Genomic DNA, 16,466 nt, shown 5'->3' on the forward strand with positions numbered 1-16,466 from the left:
AAGGGATGACCAGGCAGTCGCTGCGGCCTTCCGGTAGACCGTGAGGTCATTCTGGGGGGTGGCGGGGGTTTGGGTTAGAGGGGTTCATGTACCCGCTCAGCGCCCATTATTGGAGCGACAGTGGGTGGGCATCACTGAGCTACACCGGTAACCCCAGATATGCAACGACACGAATTCTACACGATCATCCAACAATTCCTGCCATGAAATATATCCTGCCATACCTGAGGACTGCCTGCGCATGACTCAACATGCTGTCTACATAAGCTATTCAGAGCTCACCACTGGGTGTGCCCGCCATCGATCAACAGATTGCCACCAGTCATGAAGGAGCTCGCCTTGCTCGATAGGAAAAGGACGGCGCCCTTGAACTCTGACGTCTCGGCCAGCCGTCCCATCATGTTCTCCTTTTCCCACTTCTCCCTGAGGCCCGGCACCTCTTCAAAGTTCTTCTTGACCATCGGCGTGAGGATGTGCCCGGGACTGATGCAGTTGACCCGAATCCCGCCGCTCCCCTCCTGATTGATCGGGCTCCATTCCATCGCCAGGTTGCGCGCGAGCTGGATCAGCGCCGCCTTGGACGAGTTGTACACGGGCGAGAGCAGCCCTTTGTTCGCGACCAGCCCGGACATGCTGGCGACGATGACGACGGTCCCGCGCGTCCGGCGCGCCAGCATCTGCCGCGCCGCCGCCGTGCACGCCTGCAGCACGCCCGTGTAGTTGACGGCCAGCATGTCGCGCGCGTCGTGCGCGCTGTACTCGGTCGCCGGCGTCACCTGCTGGATCGCGGCCGCCGCGACCAGCCCGTCCAGGCGCCCGCTCTCGTCCGCGATGGCCTGCATCAGCTGGTCCAGGTGCGCCGTGTCGGACACGTCCTGCTGGCGGTAGTGCAGGGAGCCGCCCCATTCGGGGACCACGCGCTCTTGGGCTTGGCGCCATTGCTCGTCGGGTTCGGGGGATCGGTCGACGCAATACACTGCAATAATGGTTGTCAGCTGCTTTGGGCTTTGGTCGTTCAATTTTTTTTTTTTTTTTTTTTGGAACACCAAGTGAAACTGATGCGAGCCATGAGCGTACTGACCTTTCCCACCAGCCTCGACTAGAGCTTCGGCTAATGCCAGGCCCAAACCCTGGGCGCCCCCGGTGACGACGAATACTTTCCCGGCAAGCTCGAAGTCTGCGAACCGTTTGGCACCTATGTTCTCGCGACCAACAGGCGACGGCTCGCTATGCCTGACCTTCTCTTGCTCACTTGTCACCGGATTGGTTTGTTTCTTGTTGAGGAGTGGTGCTGTGTGGAACGGCCTGTTTGTTGTCGCGGTGTTGTTGGGCCTGGTTCCGTAGAAGCAGGCGGCACCAATTGAAGCTGGTCGACAGGCGGGCAGCCTACGAACCACTGCTCGACAGAGGGACATTTTCAGCTGATTTTAGATTGGACTTGGTGGCCCTCAAAATGTGAATCGAAAAGCGAGTATCGTCACTGACGCAGGGAAAAGCGAAGGCGACGCGTGCTGTATGCAGTGCAGTTGTTTGCTACGATGACGCAACCCGCTCATGAGCTTCCCCGAAGCGAGTTTCAACTCCCCGACGCTGCAATCGGAACGGCCACAGCGCCGATGGTTACGACGCCTTATCAGTCGACGAATAGGCCGGGAACACCAAAAGGAAGATGATCTGCGGCCATAGTACGTCATGCCTAGAAGCTGTCGAGCTGCTAGAGCCTCTCAGAACGTATGGCGAGGTGATCCAGGGAGAGCTTTGGTGTAAGCACCCCTTGCTTATCTGGCAGACAGTAACTGCCCCACCTCGCGGACTTATTGTGGCATCCCGTACGACTTGAAACCAGCTTTGAAGGGATTTCTTTTTCTTCGTCTGCTACACTGTTCGAACTTGGACGCTACCGCTGTTCAACCAGGGTATTCCTGGATCGAGTCGGATGCTTTGCTTCTATGCTTGGCACTAGATAGTATCTGGTTTTAATATTTATTATATTTTGTTTTGGTGTTGTTTTGGTGTTGTTTTGGCTGGGTTCTTTGCCAATTATGTATACAATTCTTGGAGCTTGTGCTCTTCGTCCACCAGAGCATGCAACTCACCTTCCCTACTCTGACCTCCGCTCTGAAGACGTATAAGAACCAAATCCAGGCATGTGAGACAGCACATACGGATAAGAGATAAAATCCTCAGATGCAGTTTTCATTAAACCACCCCGAGTCCTCCCAAAATGGACTGGGAAAACATTCCAGTCCACCATTCAAACCAGTACCCAGCCCAAAACCAAGCTTCCAGCGAGTATAGCAGCAGGTCCAGCCCCAGCCCGCAGCCGGGCACCAGCGCCCGAGCGGCCAGAACCGCACACGCGGCGATCAGGCCGGCGTAGAGGGGCTCGTGCTTCGCGAACGGGTCCGCGTACTTGGAGTAGTGCAGCGTCATGTGCTCCCGCAGCAGACGGTCCTGGGCGAAGAGGCCGAGCAGCTTGATGGGGACGACCAGGTAGATGGTCAGCACCAGCAGATCACCCGCGCCGGCAGCGGCGGTAGCGGCAGCGGGGTGGGAGAGGTAGAAGCGCTGGGCGAAGTGGTGGGCCAGGGCGAGGAGCGTGGCGGTGATGACGGAGAGGGCGAGGCATTCCATGCTTTTTTCGGGGGCGGGGCTGCGCCATTGGGGGCCCCAGTAGTTCACGAGGGACCATTGGCTCTGGGGCATGTTCTTGTTGCCGTTGTTGCCGCTGTTGTTGGTAGTTGATGGAACTATTTTAACAGGCCGGGGACCTGGGGTTGTTGCTGGCGAAGCCATTCTTGTTGTAGACATGCTGAGGGATTGGAAAAGGGGGTGGATGATGAGAAGGGTGGGTATTCGCTTGACATTGGGCTCGGTATGTTCCAGGGTATTTAACACCCGTCAAGTTTCTCTGTACCTCGAATTTCGGGTAATGCCTTGTGAATGGTTCGTCTTTTGAGTTTCCGATAACTGGCGAGAATTTGCTCGTTGCGCGCTTTCTTTCGCACTTGGTGGATGAAGCTTATCACAAGGGTAACTTGCTCTTTGGAAGTCGTTTGTTTTCGCCGGGCTACTCTGGTACGTATCGAGCCAGCGGGGTAGGATGAAAACAAAAGTCGAGGCACATGCACTGCTTTGTGAATATAGCTGCCACTAACGCTGTCATCACCGTCACCAACGGCGCCATTGTTGCCACACCCGGAGTAGCCAAATATCCAAGACCCGGGATCTGGAACATTATGAGCGAGTACGTTCACAACTGATCCGTTGTACTAGCCCGGGCCTTTCTGGGCTACGCAACCGCGAGTACTCGTATAATGGCTGCATGGGTGGACTCAGGGTTCTTGCAGAGAACACCACCGCAAATGATAACGTTCATGACATCGTCGTCCGTCCCAAAGGCATGGGCAGGGTTTTTCCACATCCTGAGAAACCGGGCCGTGCCCGCCTCGCGCTCTTCTACCGGTTCGGGCCCCATTGCACTTGAGTGTTCTTTGAGTATTTTCTCGACTCCCATGAACGCGTTGGTGACCATCTGCCTCTGCGAACTCCGCGCCGCGATCGAATTGCACCGGATCAACAGCAGGGCCGAGCCGCGCGACCGCATATTGCGCCTCTTCAGGTTGAGGTATTATACCCGGAGCGGGAGACGCGGTCCCCGCCGCCGCTCCGCCATGCGCGCCCACAGCTGCCGTGGCTCCGGGCGGAGGCGCGCGTGCTCGGTGCTGGCCAGGACTCTGCCGGGCTGGTCATCAAAGAGGGTGTTGGAATAACGGAACACGCAGGCGCGGCCCCGGTTGCCGTCCACAGCGCCAGCTGGTTCAGTTTCGGCATCGCCATGGCGGCGCGGGCTGCCGCGTTGAGGAGGGACACCATGCCTTCTCCCGGATGCAGTTGGTGTGAAGTCAGATACAGGTCCGTGAGGTGTTCCCACTGAGGAGGAGGAGGAGGAGCCTATTTCTGCTGTCGCCGTGGGCGTCTCTGACCAGAACTCGTGGAAAAAGTCCGCGGCGTCGACCATGAGTGACAAGTAAGCCTCCTTCCAACCCGGTGCCGCGCGCGCCAGCATTGTGCCGATCTGATCGTCCCTTTGCCTCCGGGGTATGGCGCGGCCGTCGGGGCGACGCATAATCTTGTCGAAATCGTCGCACTCTTCGTAGATGCAGACTTTGGTGATCTTTGGGCGCTCGCCGAGCAGGCGGACGAGATCCCGGTAGTGCTGTTCCTGCCTCCTGACGTCCTCCCCCGAGGCAGTGGGGATCGACCTCCAGGGTTCGTACCGGAAGGTCGTCAAGTTCGGCAGGGCCGCCAGGATGCGGCCGAGACACCCGACCGCCGCGAATCGCCGGTAGAACTGCCGGCGGATCAGGAAGAGCTTACAATGGGCACGGTCGGGAGCGCGGGCGGGGGACCGCCCCTCCACAGGGAGGAGGCCCAGCCCTCGATCGTCAAACCGGCGCCCAGGACGCGCAGGAACTCCCCCACCGTCGCTGTGCGGTTCCGACTCTGGTTGGCCCATCCGTGGGCTGGGTCCTCGAGTCCGCCCGAGCCGACTCGGGGGGCCTTGCGGCCCTCGCCCTGGGTGTCGTTCTCGTAGCACTTCAGGGCCTTGAAGCCGTGTTCCAGTTCGCTCGGCGAATGGGCGCTGAGCTCCAGCTCGAGCGGCCAAGCGCGGCCCGTCGTGCCGTCGCCGCACCACGTCGCCATGATGCCGAACAGCCGCGCCAGCGCCCCGGCCAGGATGGCGTTGTTGCGCTTCCGCTCGACCCAGCGCTCCCCCTTGCCGCAGCTCCGGCAACCGTACCGCGGCAGGGCCAGCCTGAGGTGGACCCAGTGCAGCGCCAAGATGCGACCAGGGCGCCCCGAGACGTAGCGCTCGAGCTCGTCGAGGTCGTCCTGGTGGAGCTCCAGGGAGTACCACGTGGCGGGCTCGAAGAACTGCTGCCGGCGTAGGCGGCTAAGCGTTGTTTCATATCGACCGTTTTAAGATTAGCGAGGTGGTGGAAGATCATGCGCCGCAGCTCGGACGGGAGATTCGTCCATAGCTGCGGGCGTGGGTCGTCGATCGGCTGGTGGTGGTTCTGCCTATTACGTGAATTAGCCTCGAAATCGCATCGCTGGTTGGTGAAGCAGCTGTATGGGAGGTCGTACATCCTCGAAAAAAGCGGTACGTTTTTGCGTATGCTTGCCCGGAACGCCTCCATGACGTGTACCTCAAGCGTGCTATTGGAAGGTGAGATGTAAAGGACTTAATATTCTAGTTATAAGTCCTGTTAAAGAATTCAATATAATAAAAGCTAAGTGTATCCAGACATAGGTCACAGTTATCCCTAAAACCATGAGGGAATGTCTAATAAATGGAAGTTCGTTTATGGTGAAAGTTCGGTGGAGCCCCTATTTTCTGTTTTTAGTGTACCAAGTGAAAAGATAGTATATTATCCCAAAGTCTTCCACTTAAATATAGAAACTCATTCTCGAATTTAACACCGAAGCCAATGTTTTTGTTCTTTTACTTTTCGACTTATACCAGCGCAGGCCCGCAGAAGTAAGCGACTTAAACCCGAGTAGACTCAACACATAACGACTCGAAAAGAAGGTATTAAACCCTAGTACCCCTAAACTCAATAAACTATCCAACATTTATAAAGCCACTGCTCGCTATGTACATTTTGGTAAGTTAAAAGGGTCCACGTCCGAGTAGATGTTCCTGAGCAAAGGGCGAAGCTGAAGATTGCCAATGTCTGAGGTTCATGAGGCGAGCCGAAAGGGGATTCACACGGATGGAAAACACTACTCATGACAGTGGTCTACCTGGCATTTATACTACTTGGAACAACATAGGCACTAAGCTTCTACATATAAAGTGTCTATCACACCATCTCCTTACTCCCCGATTAAACGCCTCGTAAAACTGACCGCTTTCTCTACAATCCCACCAACCAACGCCTTCCACAAGAATAACAACAACAACAACCATTACTGCATCCTCGCACCGCGCACTTCTCCTTCCTCCCCTCTAAGCATACCTCTCATACTGAGGCGGCTGCCCCGGCGCCCCCGGTCCCGGAGGAGGCGCGGGCCCCGCCTGCGGAGGGCCGTGCTGCGAGTACGGGCCCATGACGTACTGTTGCTGCGGCATCATGGGCCCCGCAGGGAAGAAGACCTGGGTCTGCTTGCCGTAGGGCGAGAAGGCGACGCGCTGCTTGCAGACGGGGCAGTAGTGGTCCACGTCCTGGAACCAGCCGCCGAGGCAGGGCAGACAGGCGAGGCAGATGCAGGCGAAGCCGAGGGCGAGGCCGGTGAGGCTGGGGGACGAGGGGTTAGTTCTTAAGTTCCTACGAGTTATATATGCTTGGAATGCGCCGCTCCATTCACCAGTTCGGGGGCTAATGGAGGAAGAGGCGACGATCAAGCACAGGGGGTACACTCACAGGGTCATACTAGAGTCGTTCTCAATGGTCTGAGTCAGGACGCGGTGGTGGCAGAAGGGACAGTCGACGATGGCGGGCAGGTCACCGAGGCAGTGCAGAGGCACCGCATACCCAGGGGCCTGCAGTTGAGGCATCATGCCATTGTTGGGCGGCTGTTGTTGCTGCGGTGGTTCTACTTTGCTCTGGTACTGATGTTGTGTTTGTTGTGGCTGAGCAGGGGCAATTGCCTCCGGCTGCGCGGCCGACGCCTGGGGGACTCCTTCCTGCGCAGACGACATGACTACTGACTTATCCGCGTGGATGTACGAGATGAATTATGCATATATCGTCGATAATAGTTGTAGATTAGGATGCGATTGGACTCTGAAGTTGATGGAGATGGTGAACACGCGATGCAATTGAAGATTGACTGCGCCTCCCTTCAGGCAGAAGCGTCAGCCGTTCCTGTGCGCGCCACTGCATTTCCTTTGTGTTCAGTTGCGGTTTAGCGCTCCTTGGCCACCCTCAGTTGGAAACACCACCAGCGCCTCTACGGATCACTACAGACCGCATGATGGGCATGTGGAAATCATGAGATCATAAGATGCCGTTGGCAGCAGCAAATAAACCTGGGTCAAGATCAATCGTAACCAGAGAAGGACGCTGCATTTTAATTGCGAACGAGATGCTACCCAAGATTTCGACTTTGCACAGCCACCCAGCCACCTTGCCACCCCAGCCGACGCCGCTGCGCTGGATCTTCAGCACCACACAATTGAGTTTCAGTGGAGAGCTCGTGCCTGCTTGGATCACCCAAGGTTTCCATCCAGGATGATGGAAGTACCTTTCGAGATTCTCCGCGGATATTCGAGATCAAGTCCAGATGCAATTTGGCTGATGCTGGGACTGCATCGCCAATGGAAGATCCTCGGCACCGCCGGACGCGCTCAATTTCACACAGTCGCCGATCGACAAGAGAGCGGGCTGGTTGGGAGTGGGTGAAGGCCTCGTCACCATAGCATTGCGTGCTGGGCGTTTTTGTGGTTGAGGTCTCCGCCAAGCCGGCTGTTCTGGGTCTGGACGCACCTGGTTCGCCGTCCGCTTTCTTCGAGTCAAACGCCCTCCTCCGGTTTTTCCAGAAGCGAACGATCGCGACCACGACGGGAAAATGAGAATGACAAGGTCACGGCGATCATAGGGGAAGTAAGAAGACAGGTCCCTGTCGGCACATGGATAATTGAAAGTCCGGAAGATGCCGCACCTCAATATCGAGATCTTCATGACGGCGCAGATCTCTGGGCCCAAGTCCGAGTTTTCTTACCACCCATGCCACCCAGCAAATGAAGGCCTTCTTGGTATCACGGAGTTCCGCTTCTGAAGTCGGAATCTGCGACCGGCGCTCGCGGTGAGTTTTGCCTAGGGAACAGAGCCAGCCCGACTCGTCGAACTGTTGAGGATGCTGCGACGGCACTGGATATCATGACGCCTCGATGACCACCACTTGCAAGCGACTGCCACATAGGTATAGCACTAGCGATAAGGACGGCCTACCGGTTCCAATTGCCAGGCCTCGGTCAACCGATCGAAAAGTCCGTGAGTCGGGAGAGGGTTTAAAAAGAATGTCGCTACCCAACGATTGAGACGCCGGGCTGCATGCGTGCATGGACGGCTTTCTATCCTGCGTAGGCGACGACCCTGCCGACCCTGCTGAATCGACAGTTGAGGAAATTGCAATATACGGTAATATCAAGGCGGCACCCATATGAGGCTAAGATCAACGTCCACGGCAGTGTTGGGCCTGGCCGCTTTCTTCTCAAAGCCTGTTGCTTGTACCCGGAGGAAACAGATTCGAGGTTACACCGGGCTTTTGGCCGCCGACTGGGGTTCCTGACCGGGGGTGGCAGGCTTAGGTTACGTGTAGTTGGGCAAAAGCCGGGAAACGCAGTCACAATCCACATTTCCCATGTGCTTGCGGCTCGCATATCTGAAACGGCTGGCTAGTTTAGGTAATGGCTGCCTCTTCGGAATGCCTTCCATGGGCGACCGATTCACCGGCCGATCCCACGAGGAACCAGCAGGCCAAGCTTATCGACGCAACACACCATATGCAACCCGTTCCTGATCGCCTCAAGCTTTTCCACCACTAAGAGTCCGCAGGGCGAACGAACGATCAGGAGAGGCCGACGGAGCAGGATGGGCTTACTGCCTTCCTTTGGTCCTCGTTATCTTCCCATTGCTATGGTGTGACGGCCCCAAGGACGCCATCGCCGACTCCTGCATAAGCCTCTTGTTAGCTTATCGAACTGGCTTCTCTCGAACTTGACGCGACAGCAGGTGGCGTCAAGAGTGAGTACCTGAATCGCCAGCACTGGAGAGGGCAATTGAAAGCCCGAACGCATGGGTGCGCCAAGCGTCTGCGGCCTCCCGCTTCGAAACTGTTCTTTTTCGTACGACTTGCTTTTTTTCTTCTTCTTTATCCCCCTTCGGCAAGGACGCGTAGGGTCGCATTAGGAAGCAAGAGGCAGGAGAGATAACGAGGATGGGTTCCCAATTGGGGCCAAAGAGCCTTGCCCGCATATTAACGAACCAATGGCCCGGCACCAAGCATGAGCCGCGTTGATGAACCTGCATCCATCTCATTCTGCCGCGACCGCCTGCATCGCCAAAAATGCTTTGTCGAAAGGGAGGCAGTGCCAAGAGCGAGCTGCAGGTTGGATCAATAACCGCTCCATCTTACCACAAGTGTGTTATCGAGCTATTGATCTAGACCACGTCACGGATGATGCTGCGAAAAGATGCGACTCGATATCTATTCACCGTCATACGTAGTGGTATGATGGAGCTAGTGAGGGGTGAAAAAAGGGGCCTCGACAGCGTTTTGTTTTTTCCTTTATTCACCCAAGAAAAGGGACGAACCAATGGGGGCTGTCGACAATTGCCGATCCGTCTCAACTTTATCGTTAGCTTGGCAAAGCCGCACCTATCACGCTGCAGACCCTGCCTGTCCTGGGGGTAAAACAATGGCGGTCGAGTCAGCGACCCCTGCCGTTTCTATGTACCCGCCCGCCGACGTTCAAGGTAGCCTTGCCGCAGCGCTATCACTTTCGATATGTGCTATACCCGGGCACAGAGACCCGCCCGCGCAGCAACTAGCGCAGATCAAGCCTTTGCTGCACCCTCTGGAGTCTGCACCGCACTCGGTCTCCGTACCCAGACGGGGCAGGAGGGCACCTCGGTGGGCTGCTTTTCCTTGGTCGCCCTTTTTGCCATCCCCAGGATGACGACGCCTCGATATTGACTCGGGCTGCCAGGCCATTCGAGATGTCCTGTATGCATCCTCACGGCAGGTCCCATTGACAAGTGCCGATCCCTAGGAGTGGGTATATGCGCCTGCTATATGTATTGACTTTTTTTATTCTCTCGCTTTTCGACTCATACCAGCGCAGGCCAGCAGAAGCAAGTGACTTAAAACCGAGCAAACCCAACACATATCGACTCAAGATTCTTTCGCCTTGGCCACAGTTCGCTCCCCCATCTCTATATATTTGGTCTCAGCTTGCCTGTTCATCCGTCCTTTCATCGTCCGAAGTAAGGTCGACAGTTTCACACTCTTTCCGCGTTCGCTCCACCTCCAGTCGCTTCTCCAGTGCCAGAAAAGCACAAACTACACTCCACGCCGCCATGTCTCGCTTCACCCTCGCCATCCTGGCCGTCTTCGCCATGGTCTACGCTGTTGCTGCCTCCCCCTTCCCCATCCTCAACGGCACTCTGCCCATCACCAACGGCACCCTCAGCCCCATCCTCAACGGCACGCTGCCCGGCAACTCGACCAACGCCACAGTCCATGTCACAACCCACCCCTACATCAGGCGTTCGCTGAGGAGCTACCCCGTCAGCCTCCCGGTTCCCAAATAGAGCCCCGACGCGACTCTAGATGTTAGGCCATCACCCCTGCGGGACTCCCTGTGGGACTTGGGGGCGCCTCAGTCCGTGTGGAGCCACGGTCTCGGTTCGTGTTTATCGGTTCTTGTCTGAACTTGAACCCACAAGCCAAACAACAAAACTTCACTTCTCTCCTACGACATCCTTGAGATGACGGCCACGGGCGTTGCCCATTTTCACTTTTAATGACGGAAACAAACTTTTTCCTTTTCTTTTTTTTACGGAGCTATAGACTTATGGTGTGTACTCGTACCGAGTTTCCGATTTCGACGACTAGACCAGCACGCGACGAACGAACTTTTTCTTCGGGTATATTTTTTCAAGCGAAGGAGGGGAGGAGCAAGGCAAGGGGTCAGGCCTGGCCTGGTATCACTGACCAAGTGCTGGCTGCAAGCGGAGGAGGGGAAAAGAGCTATGCCGTCTCGTGTCTCATACATTTCTTGTCGGTCCTTGCTATTATTTGGAGTTTTGAATATATACCCTACTTGAACTCGACACCCACCCAATTCGCTTATACTGTTTTTAAGTTTGATGTCGTGTTGCGTGAGTATATATTAGCGACTGCTATTAAGCAGCGCCCCCATACCCGACTATGGCAAGACAGCGTTTGTCTGAGCTAGTACGAGCACTGCCGAAGTAGTGGCTGAATATGAACATAGACGATACGAAAGGGCTTGGCCTCGACTGCATGTTGCCAAATTAGAGTTCCGGCTTTTCTTCTAGTCGGGTCAGGGCCAAGCTACCTAGCTGAGTACTTAGAGATATGACAGTTACTACGTGGTACAAGATGCTACTGGAGACCCTTTAGTTACCTGCACCTCTACCAACGGTATGTCGTACGGCGCTTTACTGTTGCGTATACAGACGTGGTGAAATGCATAGTCTTTCCTCCAGTACAGATGACACGGGCAGTGAGTTGTACTTTTGCACATCTTAGGATATGTCATGGACAGAGGTTTCGGCAGCCGCGCGGCAGACCTTCCCATGAGTCAGTTGGCTGAGTATCTTACGCGTCGCCCCTAGCTACCGCTAAACTAAATGTTTAATATACTAGTCTATCTTGCGAGAGAACCGATGCTGTCGATCAAGGCCTACTGGCTTTATTGGCCTTGTGAGTAGCCGAATGTTGGGGCTGACTATTGTGAGGTTGTAAAATATACGCTCGCTTTTCCATTTTTCGTATCTTCTCTGCTTCAGTGGCGAGTGGTCCCAGAATAGAGATCGAAGACGGTGCAAGCTGTGAGACTTTTTTTTTTTTGTTCTTTTGCTTTTCGACTCATACCAGCGCAGGCCAGCAGAAGCAAGTGACTCAAAACCGAGCAAGCCCAACGCATACCGACTCAAAAAGGAGGTATTATACCCTAATACTCCCCAGACCCTAAAAACAATGCAAAATTTACGACTCTCCTGGACTAGCAAAAACCTTCATGGCGGCCTGCGGAGAATGCGCAGGAAAAATAGCCCTTCTCCGTCCCCTTTCTCCGATCGTTGTTGGTGACTCAGAGGCAAGCTGTGGGACACCCATACGAATAAAATACTTGGACAAAGCTCAGCACCATTGCTGACGAACGTAAAATAGAATAAAGGCATCGATAATCGATGTGTATACTTTCGAAGTGGAAAGAGAGATTGGTTCATCGATGCAGCGACCTTTTGGATCACCTCCCCGAGTCCCTTGTATCTCGGACTCTACGTGAACGCTTAAACTTGGAAGAGGACATCATGACAGCACCTGCTTCCGAAAGGCCGATATGTGTAAGTATACCCAGCGACGAACGTAACTGCACGACTTGAGACGAATAGCAGTAATACATTGGGTTGCCTCCTGCTAAAAATATTTCATGACATCTATCTAGTCTCGTAGCGTTACATGTAGGGGGCCCCCTTTTCCCAGGGCCGCCCCGAAAAGGATCGTGTTCGTTCGTTGGCGGTTTTATATACAACGGGGAAAGGACAGTGAAGGAATACAAGACGTAACAGGAGCAAATGAGTGGGTATATCATGATACATGCCGAAGGACAATACAAGGTGTATCAGCGCCAAAGACAGGAAGAAAGACATGAGCTGTGCATATATACAGGCATGGTCCCCTTCGACTTTCTGGACGAGCGTGTCTTTCCAAGCGAAGCTAGCTCAAAGGCTGCCAGAGAGAGTATCGGAGCCTTCTCAGTACCTTGAGCGAGGAGCAGCTTTGGCAGGGGCGGGAGCCGCGCTGCCAGCAGGAGGGGCGGGAGGAGCGGTACCACCAGCCGGCGGTGCGGGAGGAGCGACACCGCCCGCAGCAGCAGCCGGGGGAGCAGGAGGGGCCGCGCCACCGGCGGGCGGGACAGGGGGAGCTGCAGCAGCCTACACATCCAAACAGCGTTAGCATAAGGGCACAAGAAGATCGGGGTTTGGTGTTGGTTTCTTAGATAGGGGTTGGGGGAACTTACGGCTCCAGCAGCACCAGCAGCGGCGGCGACTTTAGCGGCGGGCGGGGCAGCCGCGGCACTATCAAAGACGTTAGGACACAAGTCGCAAGAGTTTGAAGCGGAATCGGATCAGGGCATGCTCACGCTCCGGACGGGGCAGCCGCCTTAGCGGCAGGGGGCGCAGGCGCGGCAGCACCGGCGGCGGCAGGGGGAGTAGCACCGGCACTACGACAGCGTTAGTACATAGTTAATACAGACCTAAGGGGCAATATAGGTTCAGTCTTACGCTCCAGATGGGGCGGCCGCCTTAGCGGCGGGTGGCGCAGGAGGAGCGGCGCCGGCACTATCCACAGGATTAGAACACAGTTGTTTGTACATACTCAAGGGAGGATTGGGCTGGACTTACGCTCCGGACGGGGCGGCTTTAGCAGGAGGCGGTGCGGCTCCCGAAGCCTTGGCGGCCGGGGCTTTAGCCGTAGATGATTTGGCAGCGGGGGCGGCAAGGGCGGCAATGGAACCCTAGGGCGGGAGTGTCAGCTGCCATACATACACAGTGGGGTTGTAGAAGACTTACGGCGCTGCGGCGGGAGAAGGGAGTACTGGGGAGCTGGAAGGCGGCCGTGGTGGCCAGGCCACAGGCGAGTAACTGGACTACTGAAGGGGCGTGCATGATGATGGTGGAAGATGAAGGGTTACTCGAAGACCAGCGTGAGTGATGGGAAGCCGAGAGCGAAGGGCGTAAGGTCTTGTTGTTAGTTAATAATACAGAGAGCGGCCGGCCACTTGATAGAAAGAAATGAGCTCGGTATGATCGTTGATGGTGATTTCAGATGACGATGATGGGATGACAGAAAGTCCCGAAAAGTTGAACACCGGTATATATAAGAGTGCAACGACAAGCCAACCAACTCCCCTGAGCAAGTCAGTGTCTTCATGAGTCGGGCCCTAGCTCTCGTCGGTATGGCTTCAGCCTATCGGACTATAACCGTTTAAAACATACGATGTAACCCCATACCAGACTCCATCGAATTCGGGGCCCGCGTTATCGTGAAAACCGGATTGTCTAGAGCTGGCCTTACGCGTATACATACACAGCCGAGTATCCATGTCGTTGGATTGGGTATAGATGTGCGCAGGGTCCCGAATAGAACCAGATGATGTGCATATCGAATCGATCTGATAACCTGGGGTGAGTGGGGGTTGATGTTTGGCTAGCCTGGTTTCAGCATCAGCACTACCATTCTGGGCGCGCTCGCAAGTTGTCAAGGGATTGACGGGGGGGGGCGCCTGCGCGCCGCCGGAGACCCTACCGGCGACGACGTAAAGCAGAAGCTGGCTGCCCTTTCCGCCACTGACTTCCTCGACCTCTTCGGCCAGCTGGTGGAGGACCGCACCATCGTGTACCACTGCGGCTTTGTCATCGGTCCCCAGGGCAACCTCCGCACCGCCCAGGTCAGCCGTGACCAGGCCCTCCGGGAGGAGAGCTGGCACCGCCACCGTTCCGCTCCCAGCTATAAGACGGCCCTCGATCGCATCGCCGCGAGTAGGTGTAGGTAAATTCTAACACGACAAGCTTATTTAGACGCCGCATGATTGTGACACTTCGCATAGAAAAGAAAATGCGATAGTGAATCTGACGACGTCACAGGGTCCAGCACGTCCAGCTACGAGGACAATAGGTTAATAAAATCCGCAAGTAGCTATAAACCATTGCCTTAGACCAGTCTTGAACGTTTATATTAATTATATTCATTTTTATCCAAAGAGGTGCCTTGTCCCGCCAGGCACGCGAGGTCCACTTTTGCCTCGCCTCACTTTGCTATAAAACAATTGAATACAAGGGATGATTGAATACAAGAGAGGATTGAATACAAGAGAAAATTGAATACAAGGAAGTCCCACCAATCTATTTATTGCCAACCTAACCACCACAGTCATTGACAAATCACCACATTTCCTCATCATCATCAACCCATCAACCTCAATCCACACTCCCAAAGACATTCTGCGTACTCTCCTCATTGCTAGCTATTCGATATGGATTCGTCTTCCTCCGAATACGAGGGAGTGGCTGGCGCCGCACATGAAGTGTACTCTTCTGACCCCGATTCCGATTCCGATTTCTCGCTGGGATCCAACGAGGATGAGGACCTGAACGATCAGATTGAAGATAAGGTGAAGGAACTCGGGAGTCTGAAGCGGGATGGATCAGAGAAAAAGTCGATGCTGGAGAAGCTTAAGGCCAAGCTTGCGAAGGCTCAAGCGGGCCAAGCTGAGCAGGATGCAGCTATCCCAAAGTACCAGGGGTTACTGGGACGCGCCAGCAACATCTCGTACGGACATCGTCGCGACACCGAAGATACCGAGAAGATGATGGGAGACAATGAGGCCGAGGTGGATAAGCAGGCCCAGACGATACGGAAGCTTGAGCATCAGATCGAGATTCTCCGTGCGCTCTTGCCTACCGAGACTCAGGAACCGCAACCCAATCCTGCCAAGCGGAATTTCGACGGCCGCCACGACTCTCACGGATTGCAACGAAAACGCCGACATATCCGACAAAAGGACGAAGAGGTAGAGCTTGCCGAGCCAGAGTTTCACACCGGGGAAGGTTGGACACGGGATACATTCGCCAAGAAGAACGGAATCATCTATGCCTATGCCCCAGTCAGCGAAGAGGCGCGTGAGATGGTTGCTAAGGTAATCGTCACTCTTGAAGCGACAGCGTTTCCCATCCCACGCCAGATTAGGCGTGTCTTTCAGAACACGCCGCGGGAGATGAGATACCATAGCAACAACGAATCTTCAATTGTCCGCGGTGTCAAAAACAAGCCCTATCTCGTCTCCCTTCGCCCGAAACATCCGCCGCGAGAGATGAGGGACCAAGTAAAGCTGGAATCTTCAACAGTCCGCAGTATCGAAGACAAGCCCTAAGATGCAACCCCTACTGGCTGCCCCCCCTCTGATTGACCCCTCCTGATTTCAGATGATTTTAGAGCCCCTGAGCAACAACAATAGTATATAAAGGGGTTAAATCTCACTCGTCTCCTAATTGAAGTAGATCAATCTCTTCCTCTTTTTTTCCTCTTTTTACCACCATTAATATAATTAAAAAGCTCGCATTGCGTAAGCGGTCCAGGCCGTGCTGGCCGACGGAAACATTAACCGTGCGGCCAAAGACTATAACGTTAATAGGGGCACCTTTCGTAATCGAATTAAAGAGAACCTTAATAAAAAAGAGAAGTATAAAGCTTTATAGTTATTCACCCCTGCCGAAGAGACTTTTTTAATTAAATAGGCCTTTTTTAAGCCAGCTTAAGTTACGTATTAACGCACCGGCTGTTTCGTATATACGCTTAGCGTATCCTCCTTATAAAAAGGGTCGATTACTTTATTAATAAATAATAAGTGCACCGTTTTTTAAAACGTTATCCGGCCTTTAAAACTATGCGTACTAAAGCGATAAATTTCCGGCGTTTCGTATATATATTAAACGGGGCTGTATAAAGGTTTTTTAATCGGCTTAATATTATTATTATTAATAGTATACCCTTTCGATTTAAATTTAACGCCGATAAAGTAAAAACTGCGATAATAATAAAGGAAGGTATTATAATAATCGGACTTGCCGTTTATAAATTATTAATACGTAATAACGCCGTTAATTGCGAGTGGGTAATTATTTTAGAATATATTAATATTT

General features: G+C 54.3%; 8 protein-coding genes across 8 annotated transcripts; 3 read left to right on the forward strand and 5 right to left on the reverse strand.

Moving 5' to 3' along the window:
* Window positions 1-278: 278 nt before the first annotated feature.
* Window positions 279-1,415, reverse strand: PG986_006385 (uncharacterized protein; the record flags this gene model as incomplete). The annotated part of the gene is made up of 2 exons (XM_066842607.1): window positions 279-976; window positions 1,082-1,415. The coding sequence occupies 2 exons, from the start codon at window positions 1,413-1,415 to the stop codon at window positions 279-281; spliced, it is 1,032 nt and encodes a 343-aa protein (XP_066702469.1).
* Window positions 1,416-2,199: 784 nt separating this feature from the next.
* On the reverse strand, window positions 2,200-2,811 carry PG986_006386 (uncharacterized protein; the record flags this gene model as incomplete). Its single annotated transcript, XM_066842608.1, has 1 exon — window positions 2,200-2,811. One exon carries the CDS (start codon window positions 2,809-2,811, stop codon window positions 2,200-2,202), a length of 612 nt encoding a protein of 203 aa, XP_066702470.1.
* Window positions 2,812-3,292: 481 nt separating this feature from the next.
* PG986_006387 (uncharacterized protein) lies at window positions 3,293-3,607 on the reverse strand (the record flags this gene model as incomplete). The annotated part of the gene is made up of 1 exon (XM_066842609.1): window positions 3,293-3,607. One exon carries the CDS (start codon window positions 3,605-3,607, stop codon window positions 3,293-3,295), a length of 315 nt encoding a protein of 104 aa, XP_066702471.1.
* A 24-nt stretch (window positions 3,608-3,631) lies between these two features.
* On the reverse strand, window positions 3,632-6,709 carry PG986_006388 (uncharacterized protein; the record flags this gene model as incomplete). The annotated part of the gene is made up of 5 exons (XM_066842610.1): window positions 3,632-4,240; window positions 4,381-4,957; window positions 5,029-5,085; window positions 6,027-6,305; window positions 6,432-6,709. 5 exons carry the CDS (start codon window positions 6,707-6,709, stop codon window positions 3,632-3,634), a joined length of 1,800 nt encoding a protein of 599 aa, XP_066702472.1.
* A 3,382-nt stretch (window positions 6,710-10,091) lies between these two features.
* PG986_006389 (uncharacterized protein) lies at window positions 10,092-10,325 on the forward strand (the record flags this gene model as incomplete). Its single annotated transcript, XM_066842611.1, has 1 exon — window positions 10,092-10,325. One exon carries the CDS (start codon window positions 10,092-10,094, stop codon window positions 10,323-10,325), a length of 234 nt encoding a protein of 77 aa, XP_066702473.1.
* Window positions 10,326-12,518: 2,193 nt separating this feature from the next.
* On the reverse strand, window positions 12,519-13,433 carry PG986_006390 (uncharacterized protein; the record flags this gene model as incomplete). The annotated part of the gene is made up of 6 exons (XM_066842612.1): window positions 12,519-12,698; window positions 12,785-12,842; window positions 12,908-12,988; window positions 13,050-13,106; window positions 13,170-13,282; window positions 13,338-13,433. The coding sequence occupies 6 exons, from the start codon at window positions 13,431-13,433 to the stop codon at window positions 12,519-12,521; spliced, it is 585 nt and encodes a 194-aa protein (XP_066702474.1).
* Window positions 13,434-13,917: 484 nt separating this feature from the next.
* Window positions 13,918-14,391, forward strand: PG986_006391 (uncharacterized protein; the record flags this gene model as incomplete). Its single annotated transcript, XM_066842613.1, has 3 exons — window positions 13,918-13,952; window positions 14,023-14,306; window positions 14,375-14,391. The coding sequence occupies 3 exons, from the start codon at window positions 13,918-13,920 to the stop codon at window positions 14,389-14,391; spliced, it is 336 nt and encodes a 111-aa protein (XP_066702475.1).
* A 409-nt stretch (window positions 14,392-14,800) lies between these two features.
* PG986_006392 (uncharacterized protein) lies at window positions 14,801-15,513 on the forward strand (the record flags this gene model as incomplete). Its single annotated transcript, XM_066842614.1, has 2 exons — window positions 14,801-15,446; window positions 15,509-15,513. The coding sequence occupies 2 exons, from the start codon at window positions 14,801-14,803 to the stop codon at window positions 15,511-15,513; spliced, it is 651 nt and encodes a 216-aa protein (XP_066702476.1).
* Between the last annotated feature and the right edge of the window lie 953 nt (window positions 15,514-16,466).

The sequence above is a fragment of the Apiospora aurea genome (assembly GCF_038362705.1).
Source record: "Apiospora aurea strain CBS 24483 chromosome Unknown utg000004l_segment0_segment0, whole genome shotgun sequence".
NCBI classification, from domain to species: Eukaryota; Fungi; Ascomycota; class Sordariomycetes; order Amphisphaeriales; family Apiosporaceae; genus Apiospora; species Apiospora aurea.